We start from the raw sequence: 20,895 nt of genomic DNA on the forward strand, positions 1-20,895 counted from the left end.
GTGTATAGACAGACAGAGATACAGGCTGGTGTGTGTGTGTGTGTGTGTGTGTGTGTGTGTGTGTGTGTGTGTGTGTGTGTGTGTGTGTGTGTGTATGTGTGTGTGTGTGTGTGTGTGTGTGTGTGTGTGTGTGTGTGTGTGTGTGTGTGTGTGTGTGTGTGTGTGTGTGTGCGCGTGTGTGTGCGCGTGCATTTGAGAGAGAGAGCTCTGGCTCCCGGGACAGATCAATCTGATTCATTTTTTCATTATGATATTCATGAGTATAATTACTATGCAGAGAGATGTACCTTTGGATCCACCATAGCGCTGATCTACTGTTCCCCTTAGGACAAGTCCCCGCTAGCTAGTATGTGTGTGGTTGTGTGTGTGACCACGTCCGCTGTCTTGCCGAAATATGGCTTCAATTTAATCACACATAACATTAATTAGTGCAATATTGTGACAGCCATTTTTGAATACGTCAATGTGTGAAAGTGTGGAGTGCTTTATAAGTAGATTTGTGTGCGTAACAAATTGCATGTGTGTGTGTGCATAAAGTTTATTGTTTTTCTGGATGGAATCAGTAGATCTGAAACTTACTTTCTGCAAAGTAACATACTAAACATACTTTTTTTGGCCCCGAACCCATTTTGATATCAAATGGTTTCAACAAGTTATGTAATCTACGGCCAATGTTAACTTTGTTTATTTGGACTATGACAGTCTACTACAAATCAGTCTGGCAGTATTTTTGACAGTATTTCAATCTGAAGACAGTATGGTTTGAAGTGATTGAAATGCATCAGAAAGGTATTGGGAAGTTCAGAAGACCATCAGGCAATAATGTTGTATGAGCTTCTTTGTTGAAAATAACATAGTCATTGACGGGGGGGGGGAGTAGACCAGCTTTAATACTGCAGATAGATTGTAGCTTCCATCAATGTAATTGTCTGCATCATTTCCAATCCCCCATATATGTTTTTGTAAATATATATACACGTATCTTTTTAAAATATATTTGTCTTTATTATTTTCCCCTTGATGATGTTCTTTATCCCCTGTCTGATTTAGTGCCTGGTCTTATCCAATCTGTTCTAATGGCTTCTGGGCATAGTAGCGGGAAACAGTACATACACTATATCTACAATAGTATGTGGACACCACTTCAAATGAGTGGATTTGGCTATTTCAGCCACAACTGTTTCTGACAGGTGTATAATATCAAGCACACACCCATGCAATCTCCATAGATAAACATTGGCAATAGAATGGCCTTATTGAAGAGCTCATTGACTTTCAACGTTGCACCGTCATAGGATGCCACCTTTCCAACAAGTCAGTTCGTCAAATTTCTGCCCTGCTAGATCTGCCCCATTTGTGAAATGGAAAAGTCTAGGAGCAACATTGTCTCAGCTGCGAAGTGGTAGGCCACACAAGCTCACAGAACGGGACCATCGTAAAAATCGTCTGTCCTCGGTTGCAACACTCACTACCGAGTTCCAAACTACCTCTGGAAGCAACGTCAGCACAAGAACTGTTCATCAATGTTTTTCCATGGCCGAACAGCCGCACACAAGCCTAAGATCACCATGCACACAATGCCAAGAGTCGACTGGAGTGGTGTAAAGCTCGCCGCCAGTGGACTCTGGAGCAGTGGAAACGCGTTCTCTGGAGTGATGAATCACACTTGTGACAAATCTGGGTTTGACAGATGCCAGGAGAACGCTACCTGCCTGAATGCATAGTGCCAACTGTAAAGTTTGGTGGAGGAGTTTTTTTTTTATGGTTCGGGCTAGGCCCCTTAGTTCCAATGAAGGAAAATCTTAACGCTGCAGCATACAATGACATTCTAGACTATTCTGTGCTTCCAACTTTATGGCAACAGTTTGGGGAAGGCCCTTTCCTGTTTCAGCATGACAATGTCCCTGTGCACAAAGCGAGGTCCATACAGAAATGGTTTGTCGAGATTGGTGTGGAACAACTTGACTGGCCTGCACATAGCCCTGACCTCAACTCCATCGAACACCTTTGGGTTGAATTGGAACGCAGACTGCGAGCCAGTTGGAAAGCCTTCCCAGAAGAGTGGAGGCTGTTATAACAGCAAAGGGGGGAACAACTCCATATTATATGCCCATGATTTTGGAATGAGATGTTAGACGAGCAGATGTCCACATACTTTTGGTCATGTAGTGTACGTATGTGTTCCTGAGAGTCTTATCTTTCAATGATGGGGTCATCATATTTTGTAGCTTAAACCATTCAAAAGAGAGTCAAATTTTTTGGAAGAAAACAGAAACCGCTCTGTTTATTACAACCGCATCTAGCAACTACCGGAGGTTACTGACATAACCCCGGCTCTAAAAATCAAATGCATATTTCCCTCTTTCAACCACATTTTCAAATCAGACGACCCCACATGGGGTCGCGGCCCTTAGTTTGGGAAACCCTATTAAAGTATACTGTAACTTATATTCTGCAAGATAATGATCCTGTAACATTTCACATTGGGAGTGTATTATATAGAGGCGTGCCATACAGTATTATTGGAATCACTACATGCCTGTGGTGGATTTCATCATAAGTAGTTTAATATAAATCACATGTAAGGTATGTTAGTGTCTGCGTCCAAAATGGTACCCTATTCCTTATATGGTGTTCTACTTATTATCAGGGCCCATAGGACTCTGGTCTAAAGTAGTGCACTATAAAGGGAATATGGTGCCATTTGGGATACAGATACAGTATGTTATGTTAGTGCTGTACTTATTAGAAAATGAAAAGGAGCATTGAGTAGAACGGGTTTCAAAGGCCACCAGTAGAGAGCAATATTAAAGACAGTCAATGAATAATAGAAACTGACACATTTTATTTTACTACCTGCTGGCTTAGGTTTCTCTATTCCCGTGCTGGAGAGATGGAAAATTACCAATACTGTATTTTACGTACGTGGCGTTTTACAATGTACATTTTATAATGGAAACATGCACTGACCGTCGTCTCTCTCTTTCTTTCCACAGGCCTTCCCATGTATATCCACAGGAATCTACGGTAAGGCTGTTCTTGTTATTTTCTTTTTGTGTGTTACTGTATATCTTGGATGTGTATTTATGTGTCGGATGGATGTGACTACAGTTTCACTCTAACCTATTTCGTATCATTCTTATTATCCATTCAAGACAACCCACCCCTATGGGAATGGCCGTATCCTCTTTATATGAAGTTTCATTCCACATAATTGCTGGTGACTGTGTGTCTCTGCAGTCTTCTGCCGTCTGTTACACCACACCACTCCACTCCTCTATACCCAGATTTCCTCACTTCAAAGGAAAGGGCTAAACAGTACACAGGCTGGGACTGGGACAAGTATTAAACAGACTATTCAATAAATAAATAAACAGCTTAGCGGTTAGCCCTCCCTCTCCATAACTAACTGCATCACCTCCACTGGTGGTGGGGGGGGGGGGGGGGGGGGGGGGGCTTCAGAGGCAGTACAGTATGATGATGATGTAATGTAATCCCCCCAGTACTAATGACTTATTCTCTTTCCAGGCCTATTGTGTTTGTTTACATTTGAGAGTATTACTAAGGTCAAGTCCTCTTTGTACGTTTCGTCATGAAAGGTGCAAAGGACTCTTTATTTCCTTCCTCTAACTCTTCCTCTCACTTGGTCCCCTCACATACACACTGAGACACACACTGAGACACACATTGTAATGGAGTGTCTGTGTGTGACCCATTTACAGACTTGTAATTGCAGCGGCAAAACAAATCCACAGCCCCCACAAAGTGACAGAGAGGAACGAGGGACCGAGTTGTCCAGGGCCTCAGCGGCTGCAGCCTCAGTGGTTGTGGTGGAGAGAGGAAAAACAGATTTGTCAGGACAGCTAAGGCTAATTGACACCCTCCCTCTCCTCCCTCACGCCCCCTTATTCCAGCAGGCTCCGTCACCGCTGACAGATGATTGGGAGAGCATGGGGTAGGGCGTCGCAAGGGGTGCACAGGGGCTACCTCTACGTCTACCTCAGACGGCCGTGCGGGAAGGAAGAAAAATGACTCCCAGCTCCGTGCTGACAGTCCAATCCCTCAGTCCGGCCCATTAGCCCCAGCAGAGATTCTGCAGCGGTCGGGCACTGGTTAGCGTGTCGGCGTGCGGGTGAGGGAGGGAGGGAGAAAGGGACGGACGTACCACCCATAAACAAACTGGCACACACCATAGGGTCGCGAGGTCGCGAGGCATGATAGAGGTTATTAAGTGTTGGTCCTGTTCTCCCATCAATCATGGGCGGCTGCCGCCACACGACCGACCTGTGGTTCAAGCGGATTATTCCTTCTGAGGAGCAGACACCTCTCAATGTCTTCACAACACACAACACTGACATAATCAAGAAATTCCTCACCTAGGGTGAAGGATTTCAACCTGCAGTATGCACAGTATAGTCTGGTATGAGAGACCTTGCAGAGGCCTCATTTCTGCTGGCATTGAGAGAGAGAGAGAACGCTTTAGAACAGCCTTGTAATGGGCTGCAGTATCGGAGGGTTTATGAGAGGCTTGAGATTATCAATCTTGGCACGGAGCGGAAGTGCTGCGTCCCAAATGGCACCCTATTCCCTTTATAGTGCACTACTTTTGACCAGGGCCCTCTATGAAGGGAATAGAGTGCCATTTGGGATGTACCCAACCAAGGTCTAGCTAGCACCGTGTCAAACCATGGACGGGAACATTAAGTCTCACATTTACCTGACAGATCCAGCCATACACTGGCATTTAGAACCCTATCAGACCAATCAGAGCCTTCTAAACACCAAAACACCGGAATACTGGAACACATGCTTCTAGTTCTGAACACATTCCTATCTGTTAGACCTGGGTTCAAATAGTATTCAAAATCATGTCAAATAGTTTATCTGGGCTTGATTGAGTTTGCCTGGCGCAATGAAACCAATAGAATAGTCTTAAATGTGCAAACCCCACCCACTTGGCATTCGAAGCAAGCTAAAGCAAACATTCAAAGAATTGAAAACATTTGGATAATATTTTAAACCAAGCGTGTGTACCAATGACACCCTATTGCCTGTATAGTGCACTACTTTTGACCTGAGCCCTATGGGGAATAGGGTGCCATTTGAGATGCGGACCAGGTCTGGTAGTCCGTGTTTACTCATCCCTCACCCTCCTCCTCATCCGTCTTTGAAGGATTTGAAGGGATATTGTTGACAAAGGGGTTTTACAGTGACTGGTGGTTGTCTGAGATATGTGTCTGTGTGTAATCCTCAGAGACTGTCCGCCTCCCAAACGGTACCCTATTCCCTACATAGTGTACTACTTTTGACCAGGGTCCACTAGGGTCACATCCACATATCACAGACAACCACCAAAAGTAGTGCTCTATGTAGGGAATAGGGTACCATTTGGGACGCAGCCTCTGTCTGTATAGCCACATCATAATCCACCCAGGCTCTGTGGGTGTGATGTCCAGTGTGTCCAGACAGACACCGTGAGCCCAGTGTGGTGTCCAGCTCAGAGGGTCAGAGAGGGTTAGAGAGGGTTAGAGAGGGCCAGAGTAGCTAACAGTTTTCACCCTGCCGACGAACGCTGAGCTTTCTGGCTCATGCACGCACGCACAAACACACACACACTCTCCTTCTAACTCCCTCCATCTCCGGTCAATTTTAGCACACACCAACACACACACACACATACACTCCTCCCTCTTAACCCCTTCATATCTGGTCAAGATCATGGCACCTTCTCCTTATCTCTCCCCAGTGATGAGCTAGTAGTGGCTCACTAGAACTAGCCTCCTCCCCTCCCATACTGCCTACTGCCCAGTCTCCAACTCTCCTTTAAATCATGGGGATTTACTTTAGGGAGCTTAGCCTGGAGAGGGAGCTTGGCTGGGGACAGTTCAAGGTACACAGGGAGGGTGTGCTGTATCAGTGGGTAACAGAGAACTAGGGCCCGTCCAAAATGGCACCCTATTCCCTATACTGTATACAGATGTAGGATCTTAATTTGAGCCAGTTTGCTACATCAGGAAAATAATCCTTCAGCAACAGGAAATGTGAATTATTAAGCACAACTGTCCCGGGGTCCTGCTTAACAGAAATGACCAGTAGAAATCCACACTTTATTACCAGATCCAAACACACACACGCACACACACATCAAACAGAAACACACTACATACACACAGCAAACAGGAAGAGGAATACAATTGGTGAAAGTGAATAATGGTTTTCTAAAATGGACAGAAGAAACAGGAAATATACACTGAGTATACCAAACAGGAAGTGGTCTATTAGGAATTGGTCTAACTAACGGGATGTGTTGTTTTGTCAAACTGACCCTGTGAATATGACATAGTAAGTGTTAGAAACATCTATTAAAAATCAAAGTCTGCCAGTGTTGGTTGCACAGACACAAACAATAAAAGTTGACCTACCCAGTGAACGGCGTGAAGATGTATTTAGCAACGTTTAAGCTGATTTGCCTTATTGTGATTATGTTTCGAAATAGATAATGTGTGAGTCTGGGTGCGAGAAACACCTACTTTAAAAACAAAGCAGGGATGAGATTTCAAGTGATGACTTTAATTTCAGTGAGAAGAGAATGTCAGAGCCTCTCATTATGGATGTAAACAAAGAAGAGATTGGATTCATACTTCCTGATTTGGATGCTCAACAGAATATACTGTAGCCTGGTCCCAGATCTGTTCATATTTGGAGTGACATATTTGGATGCTAAACACAAAATACTATGGCCAGGTCCCAGATCTGTTGATATTCGGTGTGACAATGACCTTTTATAAATCCTAAACTAATTTCACTGGTTAAATAACAAGTCTCCCTGAGCATTCTTTGATTAACACAGATGATGAGCTATCTAGTCTATCTAGCTATCTAGTCGCAGGTCTGTTTGTGCTGAGTATACCAAACATTAGAAACACCTTCCCAATATTGAGTTGCACCCCCCCCCCCCCCTCCCCCCTTTGCCCTCAAAACAGCCTCAATTCGTCGGGGTTAAATCCCTAGTCTCCTTCCCTTCATCTACACTGATGGAAGTGAATTTAACAAGTAACATCAATAAGGGATCATAGCTTTCACCTGGATTCACCTGGTCAGTCTATGTCATGGAAAGAGTGTTCTTAATGTTTTGTATTCTCAGTGTATATTACACAAGAGTAAAGGCTGTTTTACAGTTGGTCTATGGACATGTCTGGAGACAGTTGTCGCAGTGACATCATGAACATTCGGCCAACATCTAACTTGTCGTTATGAAAAAGTGTAAACAAAAAACGACAGCAGCAGCCCAGTGCTCCAAATAGCCTACTTGTTCTATTTGAACATCAATAAACCCATCCGTTTAAAAATGAATGTATCAAATGTCAACCTATCAAGCCAGGCAACTAAAAGCAACTTTCTAAACAATGTTTTGGTTTGTTGCTAGCTTTTTAGCTAGCTAGTTGGCTAGCCAGTTAAAATAATGACCAGAGAATAGCTGACAACGTCTTAACTTTATCTACTTTTAATTAATTTTTCCGGAAAATAAACCCACAACAACATAATTATTTACAAGGTAATGATGGCAAGATGGATTTGGTCTTGTTGCTGTAACAGCCCAGTAACCACGACAACGGACGTTGCGACAGTCGCAGAGACATTAACTGTAGTTTTGACCAGCGACACTTGTCGCATTCTAATTGTTCACAGACATGTCGTTAGACCAAGTATAAACTGGCCTTAAAACAATATGAGGCTATAAAAAATAAAAAATAAATACAATATGTTTTATTGTCACATACACGATAGGCACAGTGAAATGTGTTGTTTTACAGGGTCAGTCATAGTAGTACGGCGCCCCTGGCGCAAATTAGGGTTAAAGATGCACTCCAGGATCTTAAGCACAACAAATTCGTAACATATAATATGAATTGGATTCGTAAGATATCATACAAATTGCATTAAAAACAAACAAATTGCAGGACGTGACATATCATGCGAAATGGATGACATAGTACACAATTTGATGACATAGTACACAAAAAAACGTGACCACTTTTGGCATGTGAGCACCACTTTCAAAACTACTGGCTGAAATTATAAAAAAAGTTTGAGAGTGCATCTTTAAGTGCCTTTCTCAAGGGCACATTTTCATCTTGTCGGCTCGGGTATTCAAACCAGTGACCTTTCGGTTACTGGTCCAACGCCCTAACCGCTAGGCTACATGCCGCCCTGTAAACAGTAGAAATTGTAATAATGTAACATATACATAGCAGCAGTAAGGTAGCAATGGGCTAGCACACAATGGGAATGGCTATTGTAGCATTGGCTGTGCTAGCATGCTAACGGTATTGGCTGGTAATAGGCATACAGTACAGAAATACTAGTAGGCTAACATGCTGCATATCAGTAATGGTAACATACCGTAGTAAGGGACTAGCCTAGCATAGGCAGTATAAAACAGGATGCAATTAGCAGTTAGCATATTATACAATATATATACAGGTGAGGCTAGCATGCTAGGCTAGTAGGACAATGGCTATAGTAGGCTTCAGGCTATAGGCCATCATGGAGGGCTGTATAAACCCTATGCACAGTACAGTTAGCGGCTAGTTGTTAGCAGGCTAGGATGCTAACATGCTAACATGTACACACCAAAATATTAGGATTCCTCAAGGGTTCTTTGGGAAGGGTGATGGTTTTATGTGGAACCATAATGACTTAAAGAACCCTTTGAGCTCTTCTTTGCACATCATAAAAGGGTTATTTTCTCTTTTAGTGATAATTCAAATGTAGGGGAGGCGGCTCACAATTGCACAGCTCTTTTTGTGCAATTGTGAGTGAGAGTGTCATTCTAGTTTATCTGTTGTGTTATACCATTACATATGACTATGGCCACTCGTGACAGTGTCTTGTGAAAGACTCATGTATGGCCTTGTGTCAATTGAGAATGGTTGACTAAATCAGTCAGTGGTTCTAAATTCTCTCCTCAGGGGCCTCCAGCTGTTCCAGAAGTAGCTCACTTGATTCAACTTGTAAATTAACACAATAACACCTAAGGAATTTTAACAATATAATATGACTGGCCAGAATTTTAAAAAACTGTATGGTTCCTCAAAAGGATATACAAAGAACCTTTCAGATTAAGAAAGGTTATTTATAGAACCATTCTCCATAAATGTTCTATTAAGAACCATAAAAAAGGGTTCTATATAGCCCCAAGGGTTGTAACCGTAGCGGAACCCTTTTTTGGTGCAATATATAACCTTTTTTAATGGTTCTTTATAGAACCTTAGAAAAGGGTTCTTTATAGCAAAATATAGTTTCCATTTAGAACCTTATGAGTATTGTTCTTTAACCTTCAAAAAAGGGTTCTATATAGCACCAAAAAGGGTTACGTTATGGTTACAAGCCAACAAACCCCGATCTGGTACTATTTAGAACCATTTTTGTGTGTGTGTAAACCGCAGCCATGTTGGACATAGCTATGGCTGTAGCAGGAAATGACTCTGGACGTGATGAGGTCACTGGTTGGCCATATTAGGTGTGTGATATACAACTTCACCAATACACTCTTAGAAAAAAAGGTGCTAAATAGACCCATACAGGGTTTTTCGGCTTGTCCCCACAGGGGAACCCTTTTTGGTGCTGGGAACCTGTTGCATAGGGTTCTATCTAGAACCCTCTATGTAGGGTTTTTCAAATAACCTCTTGTATATGGTTCTACCTAGAATCCTCCATGAAGGGTTCTACTGAGAACCCTTTTATCTTTGGACGGTTCTTCCTAAAATTCTCTATGAACGGTTCCACCAGCCTTATTAGCCTTTAAAATGTTATTATTTATGACAATACATTACATATATCATAAGGCCTTTTTTTAGGGCCTAGTTATACCCTAAAGCCGTCCGAATGCTTCCCAGCTGAAACGGTTCGGAAGAGTTTGTACATATATTATGACAACATTTTGTGACGTTTTTTGTTAGTTTTGGACTTTGGTAAGGTTTTTTTCGGCTGTTCGGGCATACCAAAAAATGTCTCCAGGCCAGCCGAAGTCTACGCCCCTTCGTCCGTGATTGGTCAACTGTAGGGATTCTTCAATAAAGTATTTTTTGTCATTCAACGAGAGACGACTCGTTTTCATGGCAAAATTTTCATTGAGAAAACTGCAGCATACATCTTAGTTAGATGTAAAACTGCGCGGCTAAGATCTCCTTGGCAAAAACGTCAAAATTAATGACTGATTTCTTGATTTATCTTAGAATAATTCTGACTGTTTTGAGGAAGTTTATACTGGCTACGGCGTCTCAAAATGTACGAACAGTACTATTGCTGCTTTTCTCTCGTTTTTAAGGGTGTATGCACACTCGTTCGGTTCGCCTAGCCGACTTTGGCTAGCTGAACTGAAGCATGCTGACGCCTTAACACAGTGGTGTTAGGAATCTTTTATTTAAAAAAAATTCACCTTTATTTAACCAGGTAAGCCAGTTGAGAACAAGTTCTCATTTACAACTGCGACCTGGCCAAGATAAAGCAAAGCAGTGCGATAAAAACAACAACACAGAGTTACATATGGGGTAAAACAAAACATAAAGTCAAAAATACCACAGAAAATATCTATACAGTGTGTGCAAATGTAGCAAGTTATGGAGGTAAGGCAATAAATAGGCCATAGTGCAAAATAATTACAATTGGTATTAACACTGGAATGATAGATGTGCAAGAGATTATGTGCAAATAGAGATATTGGGGTGCAAATGAGCAAAATAAATAACAATATGGGGATGAGGTAGTTGAGTGGGCTAATTTCAGAAGGGCTGTGTACAGTGGCAGTGATCGGTAAGGTGCTCTGACAACTGATGCTTAAAGTTAGTGAGGGAGATAAGAGTCTCCAGCTTCAGAGATTTTTGCAGTTCGTTCCAGTCATTGGCAGCAGAGAACTGGAAGGAATGGCGGCTAAAGGAGGTGTTGGCTTTGGGGATGACCAGTGAGATATACCTGCTGGAGCGCATACTACGGGTGGGTGTTGCTATGGTGACCAATGAGCTAAGATAAGGCAGAGATTTGCCTAGCAGTGATTTATAGATGGCCTGGAGCCAGTGGGTTTGGCGACGAATATGTAGTGAGGACCAGCCAACAAGATCGTACAGGTCACAGTGGTGGGTAGTATATGGGGCTTTGGTGACAAAACGGATGGCACTGTGATAGACTACATCCAATTTGCTGAGTAGAGTGTTGGAGGCTATTTTGTAAATGACATCGCCGAAGTCAAGGATTGGTAGGATAGTCAGTCTTACGAGGGCATGTTTGGCAGCATGAGTGAAGGAGGCTTTGTTGCGAAATAGGAAGCCGATTCTAGATTTAACTTTGGATTGGAGATGCTTAATGTGAGTCTGGAAGGAGAGTTTACAGTCTAACCAGACACCTAGGTATTTGTAGTTGTCCACATACTCTAGGTCAGACCCGTCGAGAGTAGTGATTCTAGTTGGGTGGGCGGGTGCCAGCAGCGTTCGATTGAAGATCATGCATTTAGTTTTACTAGTGTTTAAGAGCAGTTGGAGGCTACGGAAGGAGTGTTGTATGGCATTGAAGCTCGTTTGGAGGTTTGTTAACACAGTGTCCAATGAAGGGCCAGATGTATACAAAATGGTGTCGTCTGCATAGAGGTGGATCTGAGAGTCACCAGCAGCAAGAGCGACATCATTGATATACACGGAGAAAAGAGTCGGCCCAAGAATTGAACCCTGTGGCACCCCCATAGAGACTGCCATAGGTCCAGACAACAGGCCCTCCGATTTGACACATTGAACTCTATCTGAGAAGTAGTTGGTGAACCAGGCGAGGCAGTCATTTGAGAAACCAAGGCTATTTAGTCTGCCAATAAGAATGCAGTGGTTGACAGAGTCAAAAGCCTTGGCCAGGTCGATGAAGACGGCTGCACAGTACTGTCTATTATCGATTGTGGTTATAATATCGTTTAGCCACCTTGAGCGTGGCTGAGGTGCACCCATGACCAGCTCGGAAACCGGATTGCATAGCGGAGAAGGTACGGTGGGATTCGAAATGGTCAGTGATCTGTTTGTTAACTTGGCTTTCAAAAACATTCGAAAGGCAGGGCAGGATGGATATAGGTCTGTAACAGTTTGGATCTAGAGTGTCACCCCCTTTGAATAGGGGGATGACCGCGGCAGCTTTCCAATCTCTGGGGATCTCAGACGTTCCGAAAGAGAGGTTGAACAGGCCACATCAGGCCTGCAAGCAGACCCGTCGCCAGACCTCAGTCTTAAGGGGGGCATATGAAATGCATGGGAGGGCAGGGCACAATTATTATTAGCCTACAATAAGTATATTTAATAATAAATTCCCTCAAGTGGGGGGGGGGCACAATCATTTTTGGGGGCTTGCAAAGTGATGTGTAATTCCTATTGGAATACAGCCAGAGTTAGGATATCCAACAAGTGGAATTGTTAATCACCCGCAACCTGCATTCAGAGTGACTGCCAGGGTAAGAAAGATTGACTACTGAGACTACCTCAATCATCTAAACTGGAACAACCATCTCAGTAACGGATGCAATAAATCCAATAGATTGGATTAGTTTAGAAAACGGTGTTATTTATCTTTGTGAAGCATAAAATTAATCATCCAATCAATGTACATGCAAAAATACAGATATTACAGTAAAACAAACAATTCAGAAAATCTCCCTGCAATAGAGCATGCTGGGAAATATTATGTATGGTTCTATGTAGAACCCTTCTTGCCTTCCAAAGAATCCTTCTTGCCTTCCAAAGAATAATCAAAGAACCCTTTCTTCCAAAAAACAGTTCTCAGGATGTTAAAGGTTCTAGGTACAACCCTTTAATTAACAAAGAACCCTTGTCTTCCAAAAATGGATCTTCTGATCAAAACGGTTCTTGGTAGAACCCTATCCTTCCGCAAAGAACCTATTTGGAATCCTTTTTTCTAAGACTGTAGAATAGTGATAGGGCAGAGTGTACCACATGGCCTGAATGGTGAAGTACACATAAACTATGCCAAATATAGTTGTTATGATTTATATAGTGCTATTTCTATTTCTATTGTTGTTGTTTTTGTTACCATTTTCATTATTTTATTTCACTTAGTGCGGCATGTTGGAGCTCGGACCCTAAGATTTTCACTGTACTCTGCAATCACACCTGCAATCCAGTACACTATTAAACACTCTGAATCTGAATCTCTGAATCAGAATCTCAAAATCTCTGAATCTGGTCCCTAACACAGAGGTGTGAAGTGGCCTCTACCACTGGACAATGGAGTCAGGCTGAGGCGGGGCATTGTAGGCTACTTCAGCAGTAAAGGCTACAGAGTGTGTGCCTCCCCCACAGGGCCAGAGAGAGGGTTTTCTACAGTGTGGATTATAATTAATGGACATTTTTGTAGGGGTTGAGACGTTTTTGTAAGGGAAAATCAAATCTGAAATTTAAAAGTGGAAATGACAAACTTCAGAAGCCTTTTAAACCTCAAATACAGGTGATCAAATTAAGATCCTACATCTGTAGTGCACTACTTTTGTTCCAGAGCCCTATGGGATTCCCTATGGGCCCTGGTCAAAAGAAGTCCACTACATATGGAATAGGGTGCCATTTGGGACGCAGACCCTATACTCAGAGGGAGCCGGGGGAGTCTTCTAGCCCATTTGACAGAGTTACACGGTGTGCTTTATACTCAACACTAGCCTTATTCTACTCCAGCGCTACGGATGATAAACCTAATGTAAAAATACCTCACTCCCTCTTCACTCCTCACCCAGAGGACAATAGCTTTAGCTACTTTGAAAGTACAACTTTTCTTTGTTGCGTATCACTCAGTCGCAGCGAGCACAGATGTTTTGAATAGGAGAGAAATAAAATGTCACCCGTGTTTAATTTGATCATGTAGGACACCAGTGTGTCATCAGCTTCTTGGAAGGTTTCCAAGGTCATCTGAGGAGACTGCTCTCTCTCTCTCTCTCTCTCTCTCTCTCTCTCTCTCTCTCTCTCTCTCTCTCTCTCTCTCTCTCTCTCTCTCTCTCTCTCTCTCTCTCTCTCTCTCTCTCTCTCTCTCTTTCTCTCTCTCTCTCTCTCTCTTTCTCTCTCTCTATCTTTCTCTCTCTCTCTCTATCTATCTTTCTCTCTTTCTTCTCTCTCTCTCTTTTTCTCTCTTTCTCTCTCTCTCTCTCTCTCTCTCTCTCTCTCTCTCTATCTTTCTCTATCTCTCTATCTCTCTCTCTCTCTCTCTCTCTCTCTCTCTCTCTCTTTCTCTCTCTCTCTCTCTCTCTCTCTCTCTCTCTCTCTCTCTCTCTCTCTCTTTCTCTCTCTCTATCTTTCTCTCTCTCTCTCTTTCTCTCTCTCTTTTTCTCTTTTTTTTTTTCTTGAACACAATCTCAATCTTTCTCTCTCTTTCTCTCGATCTTTCTCTTGCCTCTACCACTTCTACCTCCCTTTCTCTTTTGATCTTTCTATTTTTTCTCTCTAGCAACCCTACTGCCCTCTCCCTTTCTTTCTCTCTGTATTTTCTCTCCTTCCCTGGTCTGATAAGTCGGTCATGGTCACAGCCCTGCCCTGTGTGTCCCTGTGTCCCTGGCTATGCTGTCTGCTTTAGTAGTGGAGCTCTGGGGCATTTGACACCTGGTGGCGTCTGGAGTCTTCTCCCTGTCCTGGGTGGCTAGTCTGCTGCTCTGTCCTCTAGTGGGGTCGGTCTAGTAGTATGTCGATTTTGCAGGGAAGGTTTTTCTCTGCAGTATAGGTCGTAATCCTGACTTTATTTAGACCATGACTTCTCCCTGTTCTATTATCCAGATTGTAACTAGTGAAAACACACTGCAGAGTATTAGAATGACAGTGAACACTTCATAGTATATTTATTTCATATCAGGTTATATGGTGTATTTCTGATACAGTGAGGGAAAAAAGTATTTGATCCCCTGCTGATTTTGTACGTTTGCCCACTGACAAAGAAATGATCAGTCTATAATTTTAATGGTAGGTTTATTTGAACAGTGAGAGACAGAATAACAAAAAAAAAATCCAGAAAAACGCATGTCAAAAATGTTATAAATTGATTTGCATTTTAATGAGGGAAATAAGTATTTGACCCCCTCTCAATCAGAAAGATTTCTGGCTCCCAGGTGTCTTTTATACAGGTAACGAGCTGAGATTAGGACCACACTCTTAAAGGGAGTGCTCCTAATCTCAGCTTGTTACCTGTATAAAAGACACCTGTCCACAGAAGCAATCAATCAATCAGATTCCAAACTTTCCACCATGGCCAAGACCAAAGAGCTCTCCAAGGATGTCAGGGACAAGATTGTAGACCTACCCAAGGCTGGAATGGGCTACAAGACCATCGCCAAGCAGCTTGGTGAGAAGGTGACAACAGTTGGTGCGATTATTCGCAAATGGAAGAAACACAAAATAACTGTCAATCTCCCTCGGCCTGGGGCTCCATGCAAGATCTCACCTCGTGGAGTTGCAATGATCATGAGAACGGTGAGGAATCAGCCCAGAACTACACGGCAGGATCTTGTCAATGATCTCAAGGCAGCTGGGACCATAGTCACTAAGAAAACAATTGGTAACACACTACGCCGTGAAGGACTGAAATCCTGCAGCGCCCGCATGGTCCCCCTGCTCAAGAAAGCACATATACAGGGCCTTAAGTTTGCCAATGAACATCTGAATGATTCAGAGGAGAACTGGGTGAAAGTGTTATGGCCAGATGAGACCAAAATCGAGCTCTTTGGCATCAACTCAACTCGCTGTGTTTGGAGGAGGAGGAATGCTGCCTATGACCCCAAGAACACCATCCCCACCGTCAAACATGGAGGTGGAAACATTATGCTTTGGGGGTGTTTTTCTGCTAAGGGGACAGGACAACTTCACCGCATCAAAGGGACGATGGACGGGGCTATGTACCGTCAAATCTTGGGTGAGAACCTCCTTCCCTCAGCCAGGACATTGAAAATGGGTCGTGGATGGGTATTCCAGCATGACAATGACCCAAAACACACGGCCAAGGCAACAAAAGAGTGGCTCAAGAAGAAGCACATTAAGGTCCTGGAGTGGCCTAGCCAGTCTCCAGACCTTAATCCCATAGAAAATCTGTGGAGGGAGCTGAAGGTTCGAGTTGCCAAATGTCAGCCTCGAAACCTTAATGACTTGGAGAAGATCTGCAAAGAGGAGTAGAACAAAATCCCTCCTGAGATGTGTGCAAACCTGGTGGCCAACTACAACAAACGTCTGACCTCTGTGATTGCCAACAAGGGTTTTGCCACCAAGTACTAAGTCATGTTTTGCAGAGGGGTCAAATACTTATTTCCCTCATTAAAATGCAAATCAATTTATAAAATTTTTGACATGCGTTTTTCTGGATTATTTTGTTGTTATTCTGTCTCTCATTGTTCAAATAAACCATTAAAATTATAGACTGATCATGTCTTTGTCAGTGGGCAAACGTACAAAATCAGCAGGGGATCAAATACTTTTTTCCCTCACTGTAGGTATTAGACCGGCCATAATTCAACTTAAGGGAACTCAAATATGGTCATACTAGATTGGTTTTTAATTTGTTATACGGAATTCTCTGACCCAATTAATCAAAATATATAAACAACATGGTTATTGATAAGTAAATGAAAGGGAAAAGTAATTAAATTACCCAAAAAAGGTACACAGAGTTATCTTATCGATTACTGTAACAGAGAACGTTGATTATAGCAAAAGCCTTGTACGGAATACTGTGAACCATGACTACATTTGATTTGGTTTACAGAATACATGGGGGAGGGAGAGAGAGAGAGAGAAAGAGAGAGAGATGAGAGAGAGATGAAAGAGAGAGAGAAAGAGATAGATGAGAGAGAGAACACAGAGAAACATACCTCTGAGGTTTTCACTTTATTTTATTAGAGAATTGAATCATGTTGAACAATGTTGCTTATCAAATTCACCATCGATTGAGGCAACCATTTTTGCTGGCCTATTTATTGGTGGAGCATCAAAAAGATGGTGGAGTAAACAAGATTGCCAGTGTGCTGCAGTTTATTTAATGCCAGGGTTAGGGTTATTTGGGTTAGAGTGCCATAGGGATAGTACTATGACATTCTGAGACAAAATGAGCAATATTATCTAACTGTTTCCTGTCATCCTCGGTCACTGAGCCTACATGGAAACAGTCATGTAATGGATGGTACTGTATGTACTATGTTAATATTATGCAATCACTCCCTTTAGTCCACGTGCCACAGACTCTGCTGTGCTCTGTCCTCTCTCTCTCTCTCTCTCTCTCTCTCTCTCTCTCTCTCTCTCTCTCTCTCTCTCTCTCTCTCTCTCTCTCTCTCTCTCTCTCTCTCTCTCTCTCTCTCTCTCTCTACCTCTCCTCTCTCTCTCTCTCTCTCTCTCTACCTCTCTCTCTCTCTCTCTCTCTCTCTCTCTCTCTCTCTCTCTCTCTCTACCTCTCCCTCTCCCTCTCTCTCTCTCTCTCTATCTCTATCTCTCTCTCTCTCTCTCACTCACTCTGTTTTCCTCTCTTCCTGCTCCATTTGCAGTGTGGAGGGTTCAGCTAAACCTAATCTGTCAGCGCAAGGGAGTGAGGGAGGGAGGGCTGGCGGTAGGGGCTAAGCGTCAAGCGGAGTGATGACTGGGCCCTCCAGGACCTCCCTGTTCCTCACCTGTCTCCTGCTCTCCTGTCCCCCCTCTCCCCCTTTTCTCTCCTCCTTTGGCCTAACACAGTGGGCTCTGGGAGATGTGTCTTTTTGAGACACTGCTGATGGGATCGGTGTATAACAGGCAGCCCAATGCTGTGTCTCTGATGAGGACTCAGGTGGTGCAGTGTTATTTATCAACCCAACACACCACGGCACAGCATACACCAGAGGGTAGAGAGAGAGAGAGAGAGAGAGAGAGAGAGAGAGAGAGAGAGAGAGAGAGAGAGAGGGAGAGAGAGAGAGAGAGAGAGAGAGAGAGAGAGAGAGAGAGAGAGAGAGAGAGAGAGAGAGAGAGAGAGAGAGAGAGAGAGAGAGAGAGAGATTGTGAACGAGATTGTGTGAGAGAGAGAGGGGGAAAAGAGAGAGCGAGAGAGACCAAGTGAGAAAGAAAGGAAGTACAAGTGTTTATTAATTTTTTATGATATTTACAAGTTGTGTACTAAGGCTTGTAGAGCCTGGCATTTTGACAGTATTTATTGTTAGTTGATTTGTAGGAGGCAGTCAATTTGAATGGTCTTGTTATGTAAAATGAAAGGACTGTAGCATCACACCATTGTGGAGCTGTGGAGCTATAGAGAGCTCTGCTGGCAGTGGAGAGAAATAGAGAGCGGGAGGGAGGGAAACATTTTATTGTTGTGTCTGTTTAGAGCACATAGACATGCTAGTCCAGGCTGGGGAGAAGGGGTGAGGAGCAGGGTAGGGAAGTTGTGAGGGAAGGAAGAGGCAAGGTGAGGCGGGGTGAGGAAAAATATTTTGTGCAGGGGGGATGTTGTTGTGAGGGAGACGAATGATCAGAGAGAGCACTGCGACTGCTACTGTTGACCTTGGGCATCTGTGTGTGTGTGTGTGTGTGTGTGTGTGTGTGTGTGTGCGTGTATGTGTGTGTGTGTCTGTGTGTGTCTGTGTGTGTGTATGTGTCTGTGTGTGTGCGTGCGTGCCTGTGTGTGTGTGTCTGTGTGAGTCTGTGTGTGTGTGTGCGTGCGTGCGTGCCTGTGTGTGTCTGTGTGTGTGTGTGTGTGTGTGTGTGTGTGTGCGTGCGTCTGTGTGTGTGTGTGTGTGTGCGTGCGTGCCTGTGTGTGTGTTTGTTTGTGTGTCTGTGTGTGTGTGTCTGTGTGTGTCTGTGTGTGTGTGTGTGTGTGTGTGTGCGTGCGTGTCTGTGTGTGTGTGTGTGTGTGTCTGTGTATGTGTGTTTGTGTCTGTGTGTGTGTGCATGTCTGTCTGTCTGTGTGTGTGTGTGTGTGTGTGTGTGTGTGTGTGTGTGTGCGTGCGTGCCTGTGTGTGTGTGTCTATGTGTGTCTGTGTGTGTGTGTGTGTGTGTGTGCATGTCTGTCTGTGTGTGTGTGTGTGTGTTTGTGTGTGTGTGTGTGTGTGTGTGTGTGTGTGTGCGCGTGCGTGCCTGTGTGTGTGTGTGTCTATGTGTGTCTGTGTGTGTGTGTGTGTGTGTGTGTCTGTGCGTGTCTGTGTGTGTGTCTGTGGGTGTGTGCATGTCTGTGTGTGTATGTGTCTGTGTGTGTGTGTGTGTGCGTGCGTGCCTGTGTGTGTGTCTGTGTGAGTCTGTGTGTGTGTGTGCGTGCGTGCGTGCCTATGTGTGTCTGTGTGTGTGTGTGTGTGTGTGTGCATGCGTGCGTGCGTCTGTGTGTGTGTGTGTGTGCGTGCGTGCCTGTGTGTGTGTGTGTTTGTGTGTCTGTGTGTGTGTGTCTGTGTGTGTCTGTGTGTGTCTGTTGTGTGTGTGTGGTGTGTGCGTGCGCTGTGTGTGTGTGTGTGTGTGTGTGTGTGCATGTGTGTGTGTGTGTGTGTCGTGTGTGTGTGTTGTGTGTGTGTGTGTGTGTGTGTGTGTCTGTCTGTGTTGTGTGTGTGTGTGTGTGTGTGTGTGTGTTTTTGGTGTGTGTGTCGTGCTGTGTGTTGTTGGTAGCCCGCCTGCTGTTGTGTGGTGTGCGTGCGTGCCTGTGTGTGTGTGTCTATGTGTGTCTGTGTGTGTGTGTGTGTGTGTGTCTGTGCGTGTCTGTGTGTGTGTCTGTGTGTGTGTGTGTCTGTCTGTGTGTGTGTGTGTGTGTGTGTGTGTGTGTGTGTGTGTGTGTGTGCGTGCGTGCCTGTGTGTGTGTGTGTGTGTGTGTGTGTGTGCGTGCTTGCCTGTGTGTGTGTGTGTGTGTGTGTGTGTGTGTGTGTGTGTGTGTGTGTGCGTGCGTGCCTGTGTGTGTGTGTGTGTGTGTGTGTGTGCGTGCTTGCCTGTGTGTGTGTGTGTGTGTGTGTGTGTGTGTGCGTGCGTGCCTGTGTGTGTGTGTGTGTGTGTGTGTGCGTGCGTGCCTGTGTGTGTGTGTGTCTGTCTGTGTGTGTGTGTGTGTGTGTGTGTGTGTGTGTGTGTGTGTGTGTGTGCGTGCGTGCCTGTGTGTGTGTGTGTGTGTGTGTGTGTGTGTGTGTGTGCGTGCTTGCCTGTGTGTGTGTGTGTGTGTGTGTGTGCGTGCGTGCCTGTGTGTGTGTGTGTGTGTGTGTGCGTGCTTGCCTGTGTGTGTGTGTGTGTGTGTGTGTGTGTGTGTGTGTGTGTGTGCGTGCTTGCCTGTGTGTGTGTGTGTGTGTGTGTGTGTGTGTGCGTGCGTGCCTGTGTGTGTGTGTGTGTGTGTGTGCGTGCGTGCCGGTGTGTGTGTGTGTGTGTGTGCTCTCTCCCTCTCTTTTTGTGCTTCTCATGCCCTCACTCTCTTTTTCTCTCTTTTCTCTCACTCGATCTCTCTCTCTCTTTCGGCCTTTCTTTCTCGATCTTGCTATATCTCTCTACCTCTCTTCCCCTACCTCTCTCTTCTTCTTTTCTTTCTCTACACTCACTCTCTCCAGACCCTCTCTCCCCCTCTCTATCTCTCTCTTTCTCTCTCCCTCCATCACTCTCTCCAGACCCTGCTATATGATTAATAGTGATGATGTTCAAATCGATAGTGGATTTGTAGAAACTGTGCTAAATAGATTAAATGTACTGGCGGCCTTCCACTCACTACTTTTGGCCAGTGCAGCACAATATTTTATGATTAAGACTTAATAGTTATTCTCAACACCACCAACTACCATAGCTCATAAGGTAGAGTGTTGGTAGAGAGAAGAGAGAGAAAGATTGAAAGAAAGAGAGAGAATGGAAAGAGAGATAGATAAAGAGAGAGAAACAGAGAGGATATGAGAAAAGAGGAAGGAAGGAGAGAAGAGAGGAGGAG

At 44.1% G+C, this 20,895-nt stretch overlaps 1 protein-coding gene across 1 annotated transcript in view; it reads left to right on the forward strand.

Moving 5' to 3' along the window:
• Positions 1-20,895, forward strand: part of LOC311123960 (ADP-ribose glycohydrolase MACROD2-like) — a gene marked incomplete at its 3' end in the record, with an annotated part of 814,537 nt that overhangs the window by 787,829 nt on the left and 5,813 nt on the right. Inside the window, 1 exon segment of the mRNA XM_084158236.1 lies at positions 2,997-3,027. Within this exon segment, the coding sequence (XP_084014362.1) occupies positions 2,997-3,027 (31 nt within the window).

The sequence above is a fragment of the Coregonus lavaretus genome (genome assembly GCF_964263955.1).
Source record: "Coregonus lavaretus genome assembly, chromosome: 1".
In the NCBI taxonomy this organism is placed as follows: Eukaryota; Metazoa; Chordata; class Actinopteri; order Salmoniformes; family Salmonidae; genus Coregonus; species Coregonus lavaretus.